Here is a 20,743-nt window from a genome sequence, read left to right on the forward strand (position 1 = left end):
CCCCAGAAAGGCGGAAGGAGCGTGCTCCCTCCCAAGGGAAAGACAGATGTGGGGCTAATGAAAGGGATGCAGAGAGGCGCGGGGCCGGCGGGGGAGATCGGGGGCGTGACGGGGAGAGGAAAGCTCCCGGGAGGGAGCGAACCAGACCACCTGGAGGTTCGCCGCGACGCCGGGCTGCAGCCGACGGGGAAGAGGAGCCGGGAGGGGGCGTGCAATTTGGCCCGAGGGTCCTGAGCTGAAACTCAACACCCGCCTTTGGAGGGATCGTCCTTCTTTCTCCTCCGCCCCTTCCCTTCCCCTCCCTTTTCCCCTCCCTCCTTTCTCTTAATCCCCGGGACTGAGCCCCGCGCCGGAGCGGAGAGGGCCCGAGGGGAGGAGAAAGGAGCTGCACAGAAAGGGCGCCGGGAGCCCGGGAAGGGGAGGGGAGGGGAGCCGCGAGCGGGGGGTGAGCCTGAAGGCCGCGCGCGACCCCCGGAGCCTTCCCAGCGCTCTCAGTGTCCCCACCCCCCCAGCCCCACCTCCAGGCGAGTCCGCAGGACCCTGGCCTCTGCTCCTCCTTCGCCTTCTCTTTGCTCCTTCTTTTGCTTTGTGGCCTTTCTCTCGGTTGCCAGAGACACCCGGGCTGCCCCGAGCCCTGGGGCGCGCGGAGAGGGCCCGCCAAGGGTGCGTGTAAGCGGGGCGGCGGGGCCAGCGCCGAGGGCCGGGGGCCGAGGGTGGGAGCGGGAGCGCCGGCGTCGAGGGCTGGAGGGGGGCGTGTGGGGAACGCCGTCCCGCCCCTTCGAGCCGGGCCCGCGTGCGGGTAGCGAGGCGTCGTCGCGGCGTCCCCAGACCCCCAGGCGCGCTGCGAGCTAGTGTGCGTGTTTGGGAACCCGCTTCCTCGCCGGGGCTGCGAGAGTCTGGGCAGAAGGCAACCACTCGGGCCGCCCAGCCCAGCCGCCGCGCTCTCCGAGACATTCGGCGCCAGCCTGGCCTCGGTTCGCCAAGTCGGGCGAGTTTGAAGAGGGACGAACGTCTCAGTTTTCACTGCCTCCCCCACCCCTCCCTCGCAGCGGGGCTGCCGCAGAGCCCCCGACGCCCCTCAGCCTCGGGAGCACCGCTCTCCGGCGCAGCAGCCGGGTGGGGAGGCTTGGCCCCTAAACTCGCTCGTCCAGCCCGACCGCCCCGGCGGCTTCTCCCTGCCCTCGGGGCCGTCCTGAGCGGCCCGGAGAGGCGTCGAGCGCAGCCCCAGCTCCCGCCTCCTCGCCCGCCCTGGCACTGGAAGGAAGCTTTGGGCCCGTGCGGATCCGGGGTGCCCCCTAGGCCTAGGACAGGCAGCTCCGGGGGCCTGGTCCACCCGGCAGCCCCCGGGAGGCCGCGGGGACGGGGCAGAGCGCGCGCCCTTGGATGAGGTCCCGCAGCGACGCCCCGGCCCGCCCCGCTCCTCCTCCTGCCCGGCCAAGCTGCCTCCCATTTGGGGAGTTTCGTGGGTTTTCTTTCTCCTCCTCCAACCTCTGCGGAGGCCACGACTCAGGCGCCGCAGCAGGGGGCCGCCTCCATGGTGCGGGGCAGCCGCTGCTGAAGTCAGCGAAACCGAGCCTGGCCTGGAGCTGGCCGCGCGGAAGGCCAAGGCCATGGCCATAGCCACGTCGGTGAGTCCACCAGAGAGAGGAGGCTGCCGGGCAGAGACGTCCACAGCCTGTCCTGCACTGCTGTCACTTTTATTTCTGCCTTCTCTTTGTCTCGCTCCTTGGTCCCTTGCTTCTTTGGGAGACTGTGTCCCCCTTCTGGCACTTTTGTTTCCCTTTCCCCCTCTCACTCCTCATCCCTAGCTCCTACTGGATCTGGCCTCCCCCTTCTCTCCTCCCGCTCCCCATTCTCCCCTTTTTCTTTCCAGAGGCTGCTCCTGGAAGGAGGGGAGGGGGCAAGCCTGAGTCCTATCTGCTCCTTTATGGGCGGGAACAGATGGCCACTGGAGGTTGGCAGGGGCTTGTGATTGGGAGGCTAGTAAAAGGTTGGGAGGGGGCTGAAAGAACGGAGGTGGCTTCAAGGAAATAGGAGAGGGCAAAGGGCCCAAGGGGGCCCTTCTCTAGAGGAGGGACGGCAGAAAGGTGGGAAATAAAGTAAAAGAGGGAGATCGGGCAGGGAGCAAGAGAAAATAGAGGGAGGAGGGGAGGTGATGTCAGCCAGCCTCTGGCCACTTTCCTAGGACTGGGGACAAAGGGAGGAGACAGCTGGCATGATGGGCCAGTGGGAGGAGGCCTCCCAGTGAGCGTGTAGCCCACGGCCACCCCCCTTTAAGACAGCCACTCCCTCACAAGTCAGCTGGGCCCCTGAGGAGGGGGTAGAGCTGGGGTGGCCACACCCATCATCAATCAGTCTATCAGGGACTCTGGCCTGGGTTCCCGCAATTGCAAGGCCCAGAGGTTTGGTCCCATTGGACAGAATTCAAACCTGACACAGGGAGGAACTCTTCACAGCCCCGCCCCTGCTTTCTGTCCTCTGCTGCTTGTAGTCTGAATCTAAGCAACTCTGTCCCCTTTCCAGCCTTCCCTAGGCCTTAGGATTCCCAGGGAAAGCGAGGCTGCCACCTGCTTTCTGGCTCCCTCTGAATGGGCATCCTGCGAAGGAGGATTGTGAGGCTGGGAAGAGAAGCATGGCTTCTGACATCCTCCCACACCCCCCGAGGATGAGTTAGATTTTCATTCCTTCTCAGACCAAACTCCTCTTAGCTCCTCAATCTGTATGATGGTGAGCAGACCCTAGTTCGGAGCCAGAAGAGGGGGAGGTCCTGAACATAGTGGGGTACTGTGACATAAAGATGCCTTCTCAGGAGCCAGCTGGTCAGCTGGTCAACTTTGTAGTGCCAGGAGGTAGATCTTTCTTTTGCCTGGGGGAGCGAGGCGTGTTGGTATTTACGCTTATGAAACTCACAGGATCCTAACAACAGCTAATATTTACTGAGTATTTCCTGGCCCTAAGCTGGCCCTGAGCTTTGTCTGGGTTTGTCCTGGTTCTTTGATGCATTATCTCACCCAGTCCTCACAACAACCCTGTGAGGCTGGTACTGTTATTATCTGAAAGTGGATATTCAGCTGTGGATATGGAATTCTATAAAGGAGGAAACTGAAGCTTGGAGAGGTTAAACAAACTGCCCAAAGTCACCCAGCTCGAAAGGGGCAGAGCCAGGACTCAAACTCAGGTCGGTCTGCCTCAGAAACCGTGCTTTTTAACCCCCTGGCTAGATCCAAAACGCCAATTTCTAATTTACAGTTAGAAAGAAAAAGGCCAGGCTCACCAGGAATTTGTGTCATCTGGCTAGCGTATTGGCTTTTTGTGGGACAACCTCCTTTAGAAGCCAAAATATAATCAGAAGAGGGTTTGATCATTTGGAATCAGGCAAGAGAAGTCAGCTTATTGTTAAAATCACCCAGCCATAAAGGGCTGGACAACCTCTCCACCTGAGGGAAACACTGGCCACGAGGAACATGCACTCATGCTGGCTGAGCCAGACACCCTTCCCCCAGGGCCTGGTGGCCAAATGCAGCCTGCCAGAGATCTTGAGCTTGAGATGTTTCACTGAGTTAGCCCACGTGGATTACCTGTTCAGTAATGCCTAACTACCTGCTTTCTACCACTGCCTGGGATCCTGCCAGCAGGCTCGGGTCACTTAGGAAACATAGGTGAAGCGGAATATATTTTGACATTGTGAGTGGCTTAAGCTTGATTCTACCAAATAACTTGGTGGAACCAGAGCCCAGTGAAGAGAGACTAGCAAAGGGAACTTGGGCATCATGAAGACTGCCTATGAACTTGAGTCATGTTTGAGCCATGGGTCCTCTTTTTGTTTTGTTTTTTAAGTCTTTTTGTTGTTATCTTTTTATTTTATTTTTTAATTTTTATTATTTAATTCTGTTTTGTTTTGGGTTTTTGCGGTACGCGGTCCTCTCACTGTTGTGGCCTCTCCTGTTGCGGAACACAGGCTCTGGACGCGCAGGCTCAGCGGCCATGGCTCACGGGCACAGCCGCTCCGCGGCATGTGGGATCTTCCCGGACCGGGGCACGAACCTGTGTCCCCTGCATCGGCAGGCGGACTCTCAACCACTGTGCCACCAGGGAAGCCCTATTTAATTCTGTTTTATTTTTGGCCGTCTTGGGTCTTCGTTGCTGCGCACAGGCTTTCTCTAGTTGCGGCGAGCGGGGACTACTTTTGGTTGTGGTAAGCGGGCTTCTTATTACAGTGGCTTCTCTTGTTGCGGAGCGTGGGCTCTAGGCATGTGGGCTTCAGTAGTTGCAGCACACAGTAGTTGCGGCCCACGGGCTTAGTTGCTCCGCGTCATGTGGGATCTTCGTGGACCAGGGCTCACACCTGTGTCCCCTGCATTGGCAGATGGATTCTTAACTACTGCGCCACCAGGGAAGTCCCTTTTTTTTTTTTTTAATTGAAGCATAGTTGATTTACAATGTTGTGTTACTGCTGTACGGCAAAGTGATTCAGTTATACATATATATGTACATCCTTTTTTATATTCTTTTCCACTATGGTTTATCATAGGATATTGAATATAATTCTCTGTGCTATACCGTAGGACCCTGTTGTTTATCCCTTCTATATATAATAGCTCACATCTGCTAACCCCAACCTCCCACTCCATTCCTCCCCCAGTCCCCTCCCGCTTGGCAACCACCAGTATGTTCTCTATGTCCATGAATCTGTTTCTGTTTCATAGATAGGTTCATTTGTACCATACTTTAGATTCCACATATAAGTGATATCATATGGTGTTTGTCTTTCTCTTTCTGACTTACTTCACATAGTATGATAATCTCTAGTTGCATCCGTGTTGGTGTAAATGGCATTATTTCATTCTTTTTTATGGGTGAGTAATATTCCATTGTATATATGTACCACATCTTCTTTATCCATTCATCTGTCAACGGACATTTATGTTGTTTCCATGTCTTGGCTGTCGTGAATAGTGCTGCTGTGAACTTAGGGGTGTGTGTTTCTTTCTGAATTATAGTTTTGTCCGGATATATGTCATGGGCCCTCTTGACTTAACTACTGTTACTTATATAAGAAGAAAAAAGTGGATCCTTTTTTTGGGGGGGGGTGCACTGCACGGCTTGTGGGATCTCAGTTCTGTGACCAGGGATTAAACTTGGGCCATGGCAGTGAAAGCCTGGAATCCTAACCACTAGGCCACCAGGGAACTCCCAAAAAGTAGATCCTTATGCTTATGGTTGTGAAGAGGCAGCAGAGGAGTGAGTGAGAGGCTCTGGAATCCCACAGCCTGGAGTTCAAATCATGCTGCACCAGCTGTATGTCATTGGGCAAAGTACCAACCTCTGTTCCAATTTCCTTTCCAAATTGGGATAATGATGGCTCCTCCCTCATCAGGTTGTTTTGAGGATTAAATGAGATGAGATGATTAGTGCAAACACTCGCTCAGTGTCTGGCTATATAATTTGCACTTGATGTCTGTGGCTTACCTGAGCCTGTAGCTCTCAAAGGAAAAAGCTTAGATGTCCCCACCAAACAGGACTGGAAACAGGCTGATAAATGTTTGCTCTTGTTTGGTCCACCAGCCCCCTTGCATACACACACACACACACACACACACACACACACACACACAAACACACACGAGCGTATACACTTTTCTCCATGATAACCTCAGCCTCTGCTGGTAGAGCCTTACTTGCTCAGACTGAGAATAAAACAATTGCTTTGGTTTCTGTTTTCTTCCTTATTATGTCGAGGCTGTGTCTGGGCTGGGCTTCTCCCACTCCTTCTCAGAATACGGCGTCTCTGCAGCTGCTTAATCTAACCTGCTTATAGGGGATGCTGACTGGGAAACAGGGAAGGTAAAGGAGATCCTATGGGAGACCTTTTCAGGACTTCCTCATGTAATTCATTCAACATATGTTCATGGAGGACTGATTCCAGGTTAGGCCTATTGCAGAGGCTAGGAATATAGAAATCCCTTTTCTCACAGGGCTGACAGTACAAGGGAAGAAATTGATTTTTTAAAGTAAATAGACAAATAGTATAAAGTACTGTGAAGGAAACAATGGGTGGAGACAGACACAGAATGGGGTGGGGAGAAGAGTGAGAAGAAGACATTTAAGAAGAACTGAAGGATGAAAAAGGGCCAGTCAAATGAATAGTCAGGGGACAGGTAAAGGGACTGCAAAGGCCCTGAGGTGGGAAAGAGCTTGTCTAGATCAAGGAATAGAGAGGGAGAATGCAAGGGATGAAGCTGGAGACAGGCAGGGCTGAGTCAGGAGGTAAGATTTTTAGCTTGAGGGAAGTGGGGAGCTCTATGTTTTGAGCAGGGGAGGACATGACCTGATATGTGTGTGAAGACCCCTCTCCCTACTCCCACCTCACCCATCAGGCCCAGCTGGCCCGGGCACTGTACGACAACACCGCCGAGTCCCCCCAGGAACTGTCCTTCCGCCGAGGGGACGTTCTACGGGTGCTGCAGAGGGAAGGCGCTGGTGGGCTGGACGGCTGGTGCCTCTGCTCCCTGCACGGCCAGCAGGGCATTGTGCCTGCCAACAGAGTGAAGCTCCTTCCCAATGGCCCGGCGCCCAAGCCTGGCCTCTCCCAGGTGCCGCCAGCCCAGCCTGGCTCACCACATCCAGCCCCAGAGCACGGCACTGAGGACCAGGAGGTGAGAGCTGGAGCCCCCCAGAACCCCAAGCCAGGACATGCCCGTCCGCCGGTGCCTGCACGTGGAGGAGGGAGAGCCCTGAGACGGCAGCTCTGCACCGACTCTGCTGTACTAATCCTGGTGGCCAACCCTTTCTGGGCTCTTTCCCCACTGGTACAGGGAGGGGGTTGGAAGATGTCTAAGCTCCTCCCGGGCACACATTATCTGATCCCCTGGTCCCCACACCACCTGACCCACCCGCCTGTGCTGATCCCCCAGGTGTATGTGGTACCACCTCCAGCTCGGCCCTGTCCTACCTCGGGACCTCTGGCTGCACCCTGTCCGCCCTCCCCTGATCCCATCTACAAGGTCCCCAGAGGCAGTGGGACCCAACAGGCTGCCCCTGGAGATGCCCTGGAGGTGAGGGCTAGAGGTTTGTGTGTATGTTGGGCAGGGAACAGACGGCTCTTGGGGGTAGGGGTTAGCAGAATGGGGGCCCACTGCTGAGACTGAGAGTAACCAACTGCTTCCTCTCCAGGTCTATGACGTACCCCCCACTGCCCTCCGAGTTCCCTCCAACGGCCCCTATGACTCCCCGGCCTCCTTCTCCCGCCCTCTGGCCTGGGTTGTCCCCCAGTCCCCTGGAGAAGATGAAGCTCCCTATGACGTGCCTCTGGCCCCGAAGCCACAGTCAGACCTGGAGCCAGATCTGGACTGGGAGGGGGGCCGAGAGCCAGGGCCCCCACTCTACGCTGCCCCTTCCAACCTGAAACGAGCATCCGCCCTGCTCAATCTGTACGAAGCACCAGAGGAACTGCTGGCAGACGGGGAAAGCGGGGGCACTGACGAGGGCATCTACGACGTCCCCCTGCTGGGGCCGGAGACACCCCCTTCTCCAGAGCCCCTGGCAGCCTCGGCTTCCAATGACCTGGACGCCCTGGCCCTGCTTCTGGCCAGAAGCCCCCCACCCGCACACAGGCCCCGCTTGCCCTCAGCTGAGAGCCTGTCCCGCCGCCCTCTGCCGGCCCTGCCTGTCCCGGAGGCCCCCAGCCCTTCCCCGGCTCCCTCTCCTGCTCCAGGCCGGAAGGGCAGCATCCAGGACCGGCCTCTGCCCCCACCCCCACCCCGCCTGCCGGGCTACGGGGGCCCCAAGGTCGAGGGGGATCCAGAGATCGGGGAGGTGGAGGACCATCAAGAAGGACACCACAATGAGTACGAGGGCATCCCGATGGCCGAGGAGTATGACTACGTCCACCTGAAGGTGAGCTCGCCTCCAGCCAGCCCCACCAGAAATGGCTCCAGGAGAGCCAGCAAGGAGGCCTGAGGCCCCAGATGCAGACCCCGGCTTCCTCCCTTCCCTTCTTCCGCATCCATGGCCCTGTACCCTATGGCCTGGGCCCCAGTACTTGGCCACATCACTTGTATCGGTGCCACATTCCTCCCCCTAAACCCAGCCTAGGGTCCCTGAGACCTCTGACCTGCCACCAGAGCTCTCCCGGACCTAGAGTCAAGGGGTTGCAGATCTGATGGCAGGAGAGACCTTCGGGAGGACGTGGGAGTGGGGAGGCGCAGGAAGACCATGGAGGCTAGACCCCAGCCTGCTCCCCCACCACTGCACTGAGACCCTCTCCCCCCCTGCAGGGCATGGATAAAGCTCAGGGAGCCAGGCCCCGGGATAAGGCCTCCCCAGGGGATCCTGAACTGCTGGAGAGGGGGCCACCAGAGCAGCAGGTAACCCCATGGGGGTGGTGCTAGAGAAGGGGCGGGGAGGAGCAGGAACTTGGAAGGAGGGCTGTTCTCAACTCGAGCATCAAGGGAAATCGATTTAGGATGGGGGTAAGAGTTCAGTGAAACGGGACAGTTGGAGTAGAGAGGAGTTAGAATTCAGGAAGGAGCTGGAACTTAGAAAAGGATATCAGGGGGCTTCCCTGGTGGCGCAGTGGTTGAGAGCCCGCCTGCCGATGCAGGGGACATGGGTTCGTGCCCCGGTCCGGGAAGATCCCACATGCCGCGGAGCGGCTGGGCCCGTGAGCCATGGCCGCTGAGCCTGCGTGTCCGGAGCCTGTGCTCTGCCACCGGAGAGGCCACAACAGTGAGAGGCCCGCGTACCACAAAAAAAAAAAAAAAAAAGAAAGAAAGAAAGGGATATCAGGGATTCGGAAAGAGGAAAGAATGTGTTGGAGAAGAGTCAGAAAAGCGAGCAGTCAGGGGAGCAGAAGAGTTGCTGGGCCGGGTGACTTCCAAGGCCCCTTCCAACTGTGAATTCCTGGGTTCCTAAGAGACCCGGCTCCTAATCCCAGCTCCACCACTAAGAAGCCGCCAGTTAATCTCTCTGGGCCTCGGGAAAGTGAGATGGTCTCCTCGACCTGATCTAGAATGGTCCTAATCACAATAGCTACCATTTGTCAGGTTTGTACCAAGTGCCACACCCTGTGCTCAGCACATCGCGTGCGTCAGCACTGATCACAGCCATAGTTAGCACTCACATAGTGCTTACAGTGTGCAATTCTCTGTTCTCAGCCCTTTCTGTACATCGTATCAGCTAATCTCCACTGCAGCCTTAGGAGGCAGAGACGAGAGCTGCACTCTCCAGTCTGGTAGCCACCAGCCACATGCGGCTACCGATCCCTCCAAATGTGACCGGTCCAAACTGAAATGTACCGTAAATGAAAAGTGCACATCAGATTTTGCAGACTTAGTATGAAAAACAATCTCAATAATTTTCGTATTGATTACAGTGTTCAAATTACCACATTTTTAATATATGGAGTTAGAAAATATGGACCAATTTCTTTGGATTTTCTTAATGTGGCTACTAGAAAATTTGAAATTACATGGGTGGTTCGCCTTACGTTTACACTGGACAGTGCAGTCCTAGGCTCCCCATTTTAGAGACAAGGAAACAATGAAGTTCAGAGACTTGTTTTTGAGGTTGTTTGTATCCAGATTTATCTGACATCAATTCTGGGTACCTTCCTGCCACTCGCTATGAGAATCTAAATTGTCTGATGGGCAGAGGTACGATCTAAAGGAATTGAGCTCAGGGAGAAAGGAAGGAATGAGGAACAAAGGGAGGGAAGGAGAAAGGAAATGAGAACAAAAGCGGCAGTAGTGAGAGCAATCCCACGGACCACTCTTCTTGCCCGCAGGAGGCCCCGTCCCCAGGGGAGCCACTGGTTCTTCCCGCCGGAGATCTACAGCTCCTGCACTTCTACGCCGGGCAGTGCCAGGGCCACTACTCAACACTGCAGGCAGCCGTGGCGGCCCTGATGTCCAGCACCCGGGCCAACCAGCCCCCGCGCCTCTTTGTGCCCCACGGCAAGCAGGTGCTGGTGGCTGCTCACCGCCTGGTGTTTGTTGGGGACACCCTGGGCCGCCTGGCAGCCTCCACCCCTCTGCGAGCACAGGTCGGAGCTGCAGGCACAGCGCTGGGCCAGGCATTGCGGGCCACGGTGCTGGCCATCAAGGGGGCCGCCCTGGGCTACCCATCCAGCCCTGCGGCCCAAGAGATGGTGCAGTGTGTGGCGGAGCTGGCAGGGCGGGCCCTGCAATTTACCACCCTGCTCACCAGCCTGGCCCGCTGAGCCCCTTGGCCCTGCTCTGCCCTCGCCTGCCTGCCAGAGCCCCCTCAAGGCCTTGGGCAGCTGGCGGGCTCTGTTTTAGGGACTAGGAGAGGTGGAGGCATCTCTCCCCCTTCCTCCCTCTTCCAGTCATCTCAGCCTCTCACGGAGGCGCCTCCTTCCCTACCCCGCAGCTTTTTGTACGAGCCATTTTGTATAAATTATTTATATTTAATATTATTCCCTGCTTTGTCAGGGGCAGGCGCCAGGCCCTCCAGGGCAAGGAGGAACTGGACCTTCCTCCTCCCTCAGCCTGACGCAGAGGTTCTTGGGCACCGCGTGGCTGCCTGCCTCTGGGATTTCGGCCCCACAGAGGTTCAGGTAGCTGAAACCTGAATCATTTTCAGATTCTGGGGGAAGGGGCCACTCGGAGCCCCTTTCCTGTCCTGTGTCTTGGCTCTAGAACATCAGTGCCTCACTGTTAGCTGAGAGTGAGGGGAGGACGTTGGCCACCCAGAATGGGAAGGCCTGGGAGAGGCCAGAGGGCTCCTCCCCACAGGAGACAGGAGAGCTGGGCCTTGAGCGCTGGTGCATCTCAATAAACCAGGCTGTCTGGTTCCCTGACTCTGCTTCTTGGGAGCCTGGGGAGTGGGCCTGGCACCCTTGGCCAAAACGATGAGACGCATGGCTGTGGGCAGGCTGCCTTTAGGGTTTTGGGGAAAATTTTGCTGTTTCTTCAACAACTATTCATCTGGCAGGTTCTCTGCTCCCATGTGATGTGCCAGGCGCTGTTCTGAAGGTACATCATGGGGGTGGGCTGGATATAAACGAGTCAGCTAAAAGAAGTAAGTAAAGAAAGAAACCTGCCACGAAGTTGACAGTTGCTGGTAATGGAAATAAACAGGGTGATATGCCAGACCAACTAGGTGAGGAGAGAGGCCATTGGAGACTTTAGACAGAACTGTTGGGGAGGTGAGGTGGTATCTGTGCTGAGACTCGGAGGATGAGAGAACCAAGAAGAGTCTGCGACGCGGCATAGCAGGAAGGCAGGCCCTGATTTGTGACCAAGGCCTCTCCTCCAAGACCAATGTCAAGTGATGTCATTAGAGAGGTGCACATGTGGAGAGGGTGGCCACAAGAGAGCCTTCATGGTGCCGTGCTGGAGAGGTCACCCCAGCTGTCCTCAACTCTGGCCAACTGGAGAGCGCTGCTGGCCTGGGCGCCCTCTCCCTTCAGTTAACCCAAGAAGGTCTAGCCCCTTAAACTCCCCTCTCCAGGCTTCCTGACTATCCTTCTGGACACACCATCTTTTAGAGGAGCTGAGGGGCCAGTGAATTTAATGTGTTGGAAGTCCATAGTCCACGGAGCTTTGGTGAAATTAATGGGCCATGGCTTAGATAGGGGATCACTCCAGCCATTTACCACAAGGGAAGTAGTCCAAGCCACAGATCCATTGCTTCAGTTCTGCTTTCCCAAGATGCTACTCTGCCACAGTGACTGGGTTGGAGGCACCCCAAAATTCAATCACACTCTTAGTCCCTTGGCCCCTTTCCCCATGCATTTGCCTCCTCCATTTTGGGTTCTTTGTTCTCATTTCACTCTCAAAAGGAAACTCATTTTCAGATTCTGAGGCCACCAAAATTTACCCCAGGTGTTGAAGACTTGTAACAGGGGCCATCCTCCATCACCTTCCAGAAAGAATTTCAAGAGATCAGCCTGGAATTAGAGTCACAGGTCTCTGTGCAAGTTTCCATGTACCTATATGTCTGCAGGTAAATCCCGTCAGTCCCTCCAAGTCCTGGTTTCATCTTTAATATGAGGATGAACATAATGGTCTCGCAGGCTTATTGTGAGGCCCTAACAAGACAATGCATGTAAACAGCCCAGCACCACAGAAAGTCAAAGGGATGATAATTCCAGGACAGACACAAGGACACAAACAAACCCCAAGGAATGTTGGCTGTGACAGCACCAAAAGTAAATCCCAAAGAGATGCTCAAATGAGTTGGGGGAGGGAAAGTGGTGTGAGGCTGCTTATTGCATTAGAATAGTTTCCCATATTTAGAAAATTTCTGAACAGAGGAGGCAAATTATGAGTGTGGTTCAGTGGAGACAAGAGGGAATGGATTTCCCAGCTGAGACTGATAGGACATGCCTTTTCAGCCCTTACCTGGAATTAGAGAATAAAGTACCTATTAGATATCCAGTCTCTTAGAGAAGTGTATCTCAAACTTTAATGTACATACACCTAGGGATCTGGTTAAAATGCAGATTATGACTCAAAGGGCTGCGATTCTGCATTTCTAACAAGCTCCCAGGTTACACAGCTGCTGGTAGTCTGTAAATCACACTCTGAGTAGGGGGAGGAGAAACCTTCTAGGTGTAAAGACCAGCTTAATGCAAGGGACCCGTGGCACTGGAAAACCTGAAAGAACGTCAGTGTGACTGGAGCGCAGAGAGTTTGGGGAGAGATGTGAGGTGGAGCTGCAGAGAGCACAGGGTCACGTTTGAGATATCTAGAAAATTAGTATTTACCTTGTCAGTGAGAAGACATTGAAGGCTGTTAAGTAGGAAAGGGACATGAACAGATACACTTTTTTTTTTTTTGGCTACGTGGGGTCTTTGTTGCTGCGCGCAGGCTTTCTCTAGTTGCAGCGAGCGGGGGGTACTCTTCTTTGTGGTGCGCAGGCTTCTCCTTGCAGTGGCTTCTCTTGTTGCGGAGCACGGGCTCTAGGCGCACAGGCTTCAGTAGTTGTGGCACGGGGGCTCAGTAGTTGTGGCTCACGGGTTCTAGAGCACAGGCTCAGTAGTTGTGGCACACGGGCTTAGTTGCTCCGGCATGTGGGATCTTCCTGGACCAGGGATTGAACCCATGTCCCCTGCATTGGGAGGCAAGGCAAATTCTTAACCACTGTGCCACTAGGGAAGTCCCAGATCTGCATTTTGAAAAGATCACTCTGTCTGCACTATGAACAACAGATGGGGAAAAGGGATGGAAACAAAGCAGATGCAGAACACTGGTTAAGAATTGAGGCTAAAGCAGTCTGTACAACAGGTAGCTTGACTAGTGGTGGTCGAGTTGGAGAGAAGCAGAATATCTGAGAACTATATAGGAAGTAAAACGGACAGGATTTTGTAAAGGATCTGACATGGGGGTAAGGAAGAGGGCACTCCAAGGGCTGTCAGCTGAGCATCTGGCCACAATTGGATGATGAGGAAAGATTCAGTGAGGAAAGAAGCACTAGAAGACAACCAGGGTGGTGGGGGGTTGGGGGGAAACATGAGTTTGGTCTTGGATGTATTGAGTTTGAGATCCCTGTGAGTCATCCAAGGTAAGAGGTCAAATAAGAGGTGGCTTCATGGGTCTGGGGCTCAGAAGAGAGGTGGGAACTGGAAATGTAGATCTGGGGATCAGGTTTGTATTGGCTCGTATTGTTTATACTGGGGGTGATCAAAGCCGTGGGCACAGGTGAGATCCCGAGGTGGAAAGAACAGTGTGAGATGAGGGGAGGACCTAGAACCAAGCCTCTGAAGATCGCAGACACTGAATGACAGCAAGCAGGAGGAGGAGAAGCCTGCAGTAGAGAAAAGAGGAGCAAGAGAAAGAAAACCAGGAGAGTGTGGGACTTAGCAGCCAAGGAAAAAAGTGGTTAGAGGAAGGGGTGGCCAACAGTGCCAAATGCTGTTGAGAAATGATGGAGACCCAGCCAGGGAGGGGGTGGTGAAACCAGACAATGGTCTTGTAGAGGACTAAGGCCAAGGCTGAGTACAGTGCCCAGCCCAGTCCACCATATGCATGCCCCGTGTCATCACTTCCAGTATACCCGTCTGTCTCAGTAAGCTTCTCCAAGGTCGGTCTTGTCCATCCTGTTATCCCCAAAGCCCAGCACAAGGCCAGAACATAGCAGACACTTAATAAATTTTACTGATGAATGAGTGGATGGATGGATGGATGGGTGGGTAGGTGGATGGATGGGTAGATGAGAAAGAAGAACTGGAAGCAAAGGAGGAATTGCTGGCATCTGCCTGGGATCTACTATCCTTCAGGGTCTTTTTTTTTTTTTCCTCTTTATACCGCAATGGTCCGCAGACCCAGGGAACGGAGACAGAGCCCCATCCTCTCCCTCCGCTGGGCCCTGGCCCCCCTTCCTCTCTCTGACGAAGAGTCTGGACCGAAGGTTCTGCTGACGTGGGAAGGGGAGGAGAGTCTGGAGGAAGGGGAGGGGAAAGCAGCGCAGAGATCGCAGAGACGAAGGAGGCGCCCGCGGCTGCAGAGCAGGGTCTCTCCGGCTTCTGTGTCCGGGCACCGGGCGCGCCACTGGGCCAGAGGGCAGTGCATCCTTTCGGTGCGGGCCGCCAGGGCCCCTGAGGTCGGCAAGCTGGCTCCCCGGGTGGCCACCGGGACCCCCGAGCCCAATGGCGGGGGCGGCAGCAAAATCGACAGCACTGTAGAGATCACCCCCAGCCCCAATGGAGTAAGTGCCCGCGCCCTGGGGGCTACGCCATCATCTCCCAGCACCCCCGCCAAGAGCCCGGCCTTTTCCTCCTGCGCCCCCTCCTCCGCCGCCCGCCTTCCTCCCGCTGGTCCCGGCCTCTTCGCTTACTCTGCGGTTTTCTCCGCTTCACCCTTCTCCTGCCACCACCTCACACACCCCTTACCTCACCCCCCTCACACAGCAGGTCGGGACCCTCGGAGATGCGGTGCCCACGGAGCAGCTGCAGGGTGAGCGGGAGCGCGAACGCGAGCGGGATGGGGAGGGCGACGCGGGTGGCGACGGGATGGGCAGCAGCCTGTCGCTGGCCGTGCCCCCCGGCCCCCTCAGCTTCGAGGCGCTGCTCGCCCAGGTGGGGGCGCTGGGCGGCGGCCAGCAGCTGCAGCTCGGCCTCTGCTGCCTGCCCGTGCTCTTTGTGGCGCTGGGCATGGCCTCGGACCCCATCTTCACGCTGGCGCCCCCGCTGCATTGCCACTACGGGGCCTTCGCCCCCAACGCCTCTGGCTGGGAGCAGCCCCCCAACGCCAGCGGCGTCAGCGTCGCCAGCGCCGCCCTAGCAGCCAGCGCCGCCAGCCGCATCGCCACCAGTACGGACCCCTCGTGCAGCGGCTTCGCCCCGCCGGACTTCAACCACTGCCTCAAGGACTGGGACTATAACGGCCTCCCCGTGCTCACCACCAACGCCATCGGCCAGGTGAGGCAGCCTGGTGGGCCGCGGGTTTGGGGGCGGGCCGAGAGCGACCAGCGAGGGGCCTCACACCCACTCCATCCCTCTCACGTATCTAGTGGGATCTGGTGTGTGACCTGGGCTGGCAGGTGATCCTGGAGCAGATCCTCTTCATCTTGGGCTTTGCCTCTGGCTACCTGTTCCTGGGCTACCCGGCAGACAGGTGAGGGCTGGGCAAGTAGAGAGGAGGGGGTGCTAGGGAGGCTGGCCCAGGCAGCTTGCCTTGGCAAGAGGCTGAAGGGGACTCGGTGGACTCTGCAGTGTTCTCTGGATTTCTTCTGTTCAATGATATGCAGCCCCACCCCTGTCTCAGCTTCACTCCCCATCAAGAGATACTCCTTCCATACCTCTTCCACACAGGGAATAACTCTTCCTTCCTTGCCAATCCCTAGATCTATGGATCAATGGCCTCATCTCAAAAGACAATAGCCCCATCCCTACTGACCAAAACCCCTATATCCACAGATCGAAAGTCCTAACTTCTCCTCTATCATCCCTATCACCACCAAGCACCTGCCTCACTATCATCATGGATTGATAGACTCATCCTTGCTAACAGCCCTATCCACCTGGACTGTTAACTCCATCTCAAGGGCCTCATTCCTAAAGCTCATTATGTTAATTTCTAAATATCAACAGCTCCATTCACACTGACCAATAGCTCAACTCTATAAACAAATGACTACCCTCATGGGGGTCAATAGTTCAACCCCCATGGATCAGTGACCACAATAGCACCCCTCCCCCAAGACTAACAGCCCCATCCTCATGGATCTTCAGTGCTCTCAGGTCCTCTCAGATCAAAAGCCCCATTTCCAGGAATCAGTGGCCTCATCTCAAAGATCAACAACCCATCCCCACCAACCAATAGCTCTTCCCAGGGGTCAAAACTCCCATCTCCTCTGATCCTCGACACCATCTCCACTGACCATCCCTGTGGATTATTAAACTCATCTCCACTGGTCTACAGTCTCATCCAAATGGATTTATAGTTCAACTCCCATGGATCAAAGGCAACCCAACATTGAATAATCCAGTTCCCTAAAATCAATGCCTATCCTCACTGCCCAATAGTCACACACCCCTGTGGGCAAATGATCCTAAACCCATAGGTCAATAGCCCCTCCTTATGCATCAGTGGCCTCATACCCACAGACCAGTAGCATCATTCCTGTGGAATAATAACCTCATCCTCAAAGACCAATAATTCAGGCTCCTAAATTCAGTAACCTTAGCCAATAAGCTTAGCCCCATGGAAAAATGGCTCCCCCCATTGGGTCAGTAGCTTCACCCTCAGGCTATCGGTGCCCCCTTCCCAATGACCATTGACCCCAGTCTACATCCCCATAGATCAGTGGTCTTATCCCCCAAAGTCAATAGCCCAACTCAGTAGCCCTGTCCTCACTGACTTATAGTCAGTGACCATCATCATTGACCAATTGTCTCATCTCCTCTGGTCTGTGACCCCATCCTTACTGATTATTCCTATGGATTAATAGATTCATCCCTACTGGCCAACTGTCGCATCCACATGGACTGAGATCCCTATCCCATGAATCAATAGCTCCATCCTCAAAGATCAACGGTCAAATCTTCAAAGATTAGTGATCATCCCTGCTGATCAATGGTACTATCCCATAGATTAAGAGCTCCATTCCCATGGATCAATGGCTCCATCTTCTGGTCAGTGGCCCCATCCCCACTGACCACCCCTATGGATTAGTAGACCCATGCCCCAACCCCATGGAAAAATGGCCTCATCCCCCAAAATCAATTACTCAGTCCCCTAAGATCAAGAGCTCCACTTTCACTGACCAATATTATCCCCATGGACAAGTGGCCAATGGCCTACCTCCATAGATCAATAGCTCCAACCCCATATATCAATGACCCCATCTCCTCTGACCAGTCTGAGCAAGACAAGCTCCATCCCCACTGACCAATAGCTCTCTGCCCAAGGACCAATGGTTCCAAGTCCCCTAAGCAATATCCCATCCATTCTGATCGTTGGTCTCACTTCCATGAAGAAATGCCCTCATCTCTGACCAATAGCCCCATCCCAAGAGTCAATGATCCTACCCCCACAGAACCATAGCCTTGCCCCAGTGCCCAGTAGCCAACCATGGTCCCCATCCTCTCCCATCTTCTCTAGCCTCACTCCAGGGCCTCATCCTCATACCTCCAGCTTTGAAGTGGGCAGCTGGGCCCCACCCAGCAACTCCTCCCCCAGGGAGTCTGGGTGATCAGAGGCTCTCCCTACTTTCCAGGTTTGGCCGTCGTGGGATTGTGTTGCTGACCTTGGGACTGGTGGGCCCCTGTGGAGTGGGAGGGGCTGCTGCAGGCTCCTCCACAGGTGTCATGGCACTCCGATTCCTCCTGGGCTTTCTGCTTGCCGGCGTTGACCTTGGTGTCTACCTGATGCGTGAGTGGCATCCCCCCAGAGCTTCCCTAGGGACTCATGGCTGCCTGTCTATATCCCCAGGCCATTCCTACTGCTCCCTAAGATCCCCTCAGTCCCTTCTTCAGCCCCAGATTTCAGCTGTCCGGAATCTCTCTGCCCAGGCCTTTGAAGGATCCAGGGGTCTTCCTTCTCTCCACACCCCTCTCTTCCCATGATCTTTAAGGCTTTCCTTGCTCTGGACTTACTGCTGTCAGGGAATGAGCCTTATTTTAAAAATGAAATCCTGAGTAGCTGTATGACCTTGAACAAGGGTTAATGTGAAAGTCAAATAAGAGGTCTGGTGTGAAAGGGCCCATAATTTGGGAATGCTGAAAACCCACCAGGGACTCTGACCCTCGAGCCCTCCCAGGTTTGAGTGGGAGAGGAGAGAGAACTGAACAACTCTCCACTCTTTGCCTTAGCGGTTGGCCTGTGGGAGGCGATGGCTGCAGCCTCCACTCAGGGGCTGACCTTGCTCTCTGTCCTCCTCCCTCCCTCTCCCCTCTTCTCTCCCTCGCCTCCTTCCTCCCTGGCCTCTCTTCCCTGTCCCTGCTGTATCTCCAGGCCTGGAGCTGTGCGACCCAACCCAGAGGCTTCGGGTGGCCCTGGCAGGGGAGTTGGTGGGGGTAGGGGGGCACTTCCTGTTCCTGGGCCTGGCCCTTGTCTCTAAGGACTGGCGATTTCTGCAGCGAATGATCACCGCTCCCTGCATCCTCTTCCTGTTTTATGGGTCAGTATCACCCTCCACCTGTTGTCTGGCCGTTCCCATCTCTACCTCCAGCCTAGCTCTAGCCTGGAGACCCCTCCTCTTCTCCATTGCCCCTTGTCCAGGCCTACTCCAGCCCCAGCCCCTCAGAGGTGGGAGTTTTCCATCCCTGGGTCAGGATTCAGGAGGCCTCACAGTGTACCCCCCACCCCACCCCCAGCTGGCCTGGTCTGTTTCTGGAGTCTGCACGGTGGCTGATAGTGAAGCGACAGATTGAGGAGGCCCAGTCTGTGCTGAGGATACTGGCTGAGCGGAACCGGCCCCACGGGCAGATGCTGGGAGAGGAGGCCCAGGAGGCCCTGCAGGGTAAGAGACAGGGGTCCCTACAGGTGATACCTCAGTGTGCACACATGATGGTGCCCTCTGTTGTAGCTGTACCACCTTCTCCCAGGGTCCCTGCCATCCATGTGGGAGGACCCTGGGTTCTCAGCTGTTCCTTCTAACAGACAGCTCCTCTCTGTCTCCCAAGACCTGGAGAACACCTGCCCTCTCCCTGCAACATCCTCCTTTTCCTTCGCTTCCCTCCTCAACTACCGCAACATCTGGAAAAATCTACTTATCCTGGGATTCACCAAGTGAGCCTGGGTGTCTGAGCCAAGGGCCAGGCCAGTAGCTGGGATGGGGGCTGGCCGGGTGGGGAAAGCCTGAGGACCCCTACAGAGGCCAGCCAGGGCTGTGAAAGGCTGCAGATGGAGATTCAGACACCTTTCTTCGCCTCCCCACCCTGTCTCACAGCTTTATTGCCCACGCCATTCGTCACTGCTACCAGCCTGTGGGAGGAGGAGGGAGCCCATCGGACTTCTACCTGTGCTCCTTGCTGGCCAGCGGCACAGCTGCCCTGGCCTGCGTCTTCCTGGGGGTCACCGTGGACCGATTTGGCCGCCGGGGCATCCTGCTTCTCTCGATGACCCTCACTGGCATTGCGTCCCTGGTCCTGCTGGGCCTGTGGGATTGTGAGCATCCTCCCTTCCCCACGGTGTGGGCTCAGCAAAGGAACCCCAGCAGAGGTGCCTCAGACGGGCTCAGCCACTGCTTCTGGCACAGGCCTCCCAAAACCAGACCAGACCCTGCCCAGATCTTCCACAATTCTCCCCCTGGCCGCACAGTCCTGTCTGTTCTCTCAACCGATGAGTGAATGCCCAGACCCGCCCGGCTAGGGATCAGAGGGGGATGATGGCAGGGACTAGGCCAAGCATGACCTCCCCACCTCTGTTCACACGCTCCATCTCTTGCTCCTCCAGATCTGAACGAGGCTGCCATCACCACCTTCTCCGTCCTTGGCCTCTTCTCCTCCCAAGCTGCTGGCATCCTCAGCACGCTCCTTGCTGCTGAAGTCATCCCTACCACTGTCCGGTGAGAGCAGGGGTGCTGCCAGGGGAGTCTCCAGCTGAGGACAGGGCCTGAGGGATGAAAAAGGGGAGGCTGCTGGAGAAGAGCTGGGGTGAGGCCCACAGCTACAGGCTCAGTGCCTTGTCTGTCTCTCCCAGGGGCCGAGGCCTGGGCCTGATCATGGCACTGGGGGCACTTGGCGGGCTGAGTGGCCCAGCCCAGCGCCTCCACATGGGCCACGGAGCTTTCCTGCAGCACGTGGTGCTGGCGGCCTGTGCTCTCCTCTGCATCCTCAGCATCATGCTTCTGCCGGAGACCAAACGCAAGCTCCTGCCCGAGGTGCTCCGGGATGGGGAGCTGTGCCGCCGGCCCTCCCTGCTGCGGCAGCCACCCCCTAACCGCTGTGACCACGTTCCACTGCTTGCCACCCCCAACCCTGCCCTCTGAGCGACCTTCGAGCACCCTGGCAGGAGGCTGGCCCATACAGAAAGGTGGCACAAGGCCCTGGCAAGGAGAGCGGGAGGACTGAATGAGGAAGGCAGGGCTGCCCTGAAGCCTCAGAGGCATCTCACGCCAGTCATCATGGAGAGCTCAGAGGGCTGCCCTCAACCCCATCTCCTCCTTGCTGCTTTGTGTTCACTTCCTTGGCAAGAGTCAGGGGACAGGGAGGGAGCTCCACACTGTATCCACCAGGTCTGGGCTCCATCCTATGCCCAAAGACATCCTCCCAGACCTCATTCTTTCTTGCTCTATCATTCTGTTTCAATAAAGACATTTTGAATAAATGAGCATA

General features: G+C 55.9%; 1 protein-coding gene across 15 annotated transcripts; it reads left to right on the forward strand.

Annotated features, from left to right (window-relative positions):
- Positions 1–1,065: 1,065 nt before the first annotated feature.
- SLC22A17 (solute carrier family 22 member 17) lies at positions 1,066–20,743 on the forward strand. Of its 15 annotated transcripts, none has more exons than XM_033851318.2 (17): positions 1,066–1,628; positions 6,378–6,764; positions 6,915–7,055; positions 7,174–7,896; positions 8,277–8,366; positions 9,785–9,961; positions 11,891–11,967; positions 14,286–14,670; positions 14,873–15,382; positions 15,475–15,578; positions 17,683–17,837; positions 18,420–18,585; positions 18,782–18,927; positions 19,091–19,196; positions 19,357–19,628; positions 19,863–19,974; positions 20,109–20,743. In XM_033851318.2, exons 1-17 carry the CDS (start codon positions 1,611–1,613, stop codon positions 20,395–20,397), a joined length of 3,858 nt encoding a protein of 1,285 aa, XP_033707209.1. In that variant the 5' UTR covers positions 1,066–1,610; the 3' UTR covers positions 20,398–20,743. The 15 variants fall into 15 exon arrangements, 14 of the variants coding, with proteins under 14 accessions (XP_033707209.1, XP_033707211.1, XP_033707210.1 ...); XM_033851320.2 differs by having other exon boundaries at positions 19,357–19,574; XM_033851319.2 differs by having other exon boundaries at positions 14,876–15,382.

The sequence above is a fragment of the Tursiops truncatus genome, chromosome 2 (assembly GCF_011762595.2).
Source record: "Tursiops truncatus isolate mTurTru1 chromosome 2, mTurTru1.mat.Y, whole genome shotgun sequence".
Classification (NCBI taxonomy): Eukaryota; Metazoa; Chordata; class Mammalia; order Artiodactyla; family Delphinidae; genus Tursiops; species Tursiops truncatus.

Coding starts and splice junctions, on each gene's coding strand:
- SLC22A17 (XM_033851318.2), top strand. Junction 8,367..9,784: donor GGGGGCCACCAGAGCAGCAG/GTAACCCCATGG, acceptor TCTTGCCCGCAG/GAGGCCCCGTCCCCAGGGGA. Junction 19,629..19,862: donor GCAAAGGAACCCCAGCAGAG/GTGCCTCAGACG, acceptor TTGCTCCTCCAG/ATCTGAACGAGGCTGCCATC.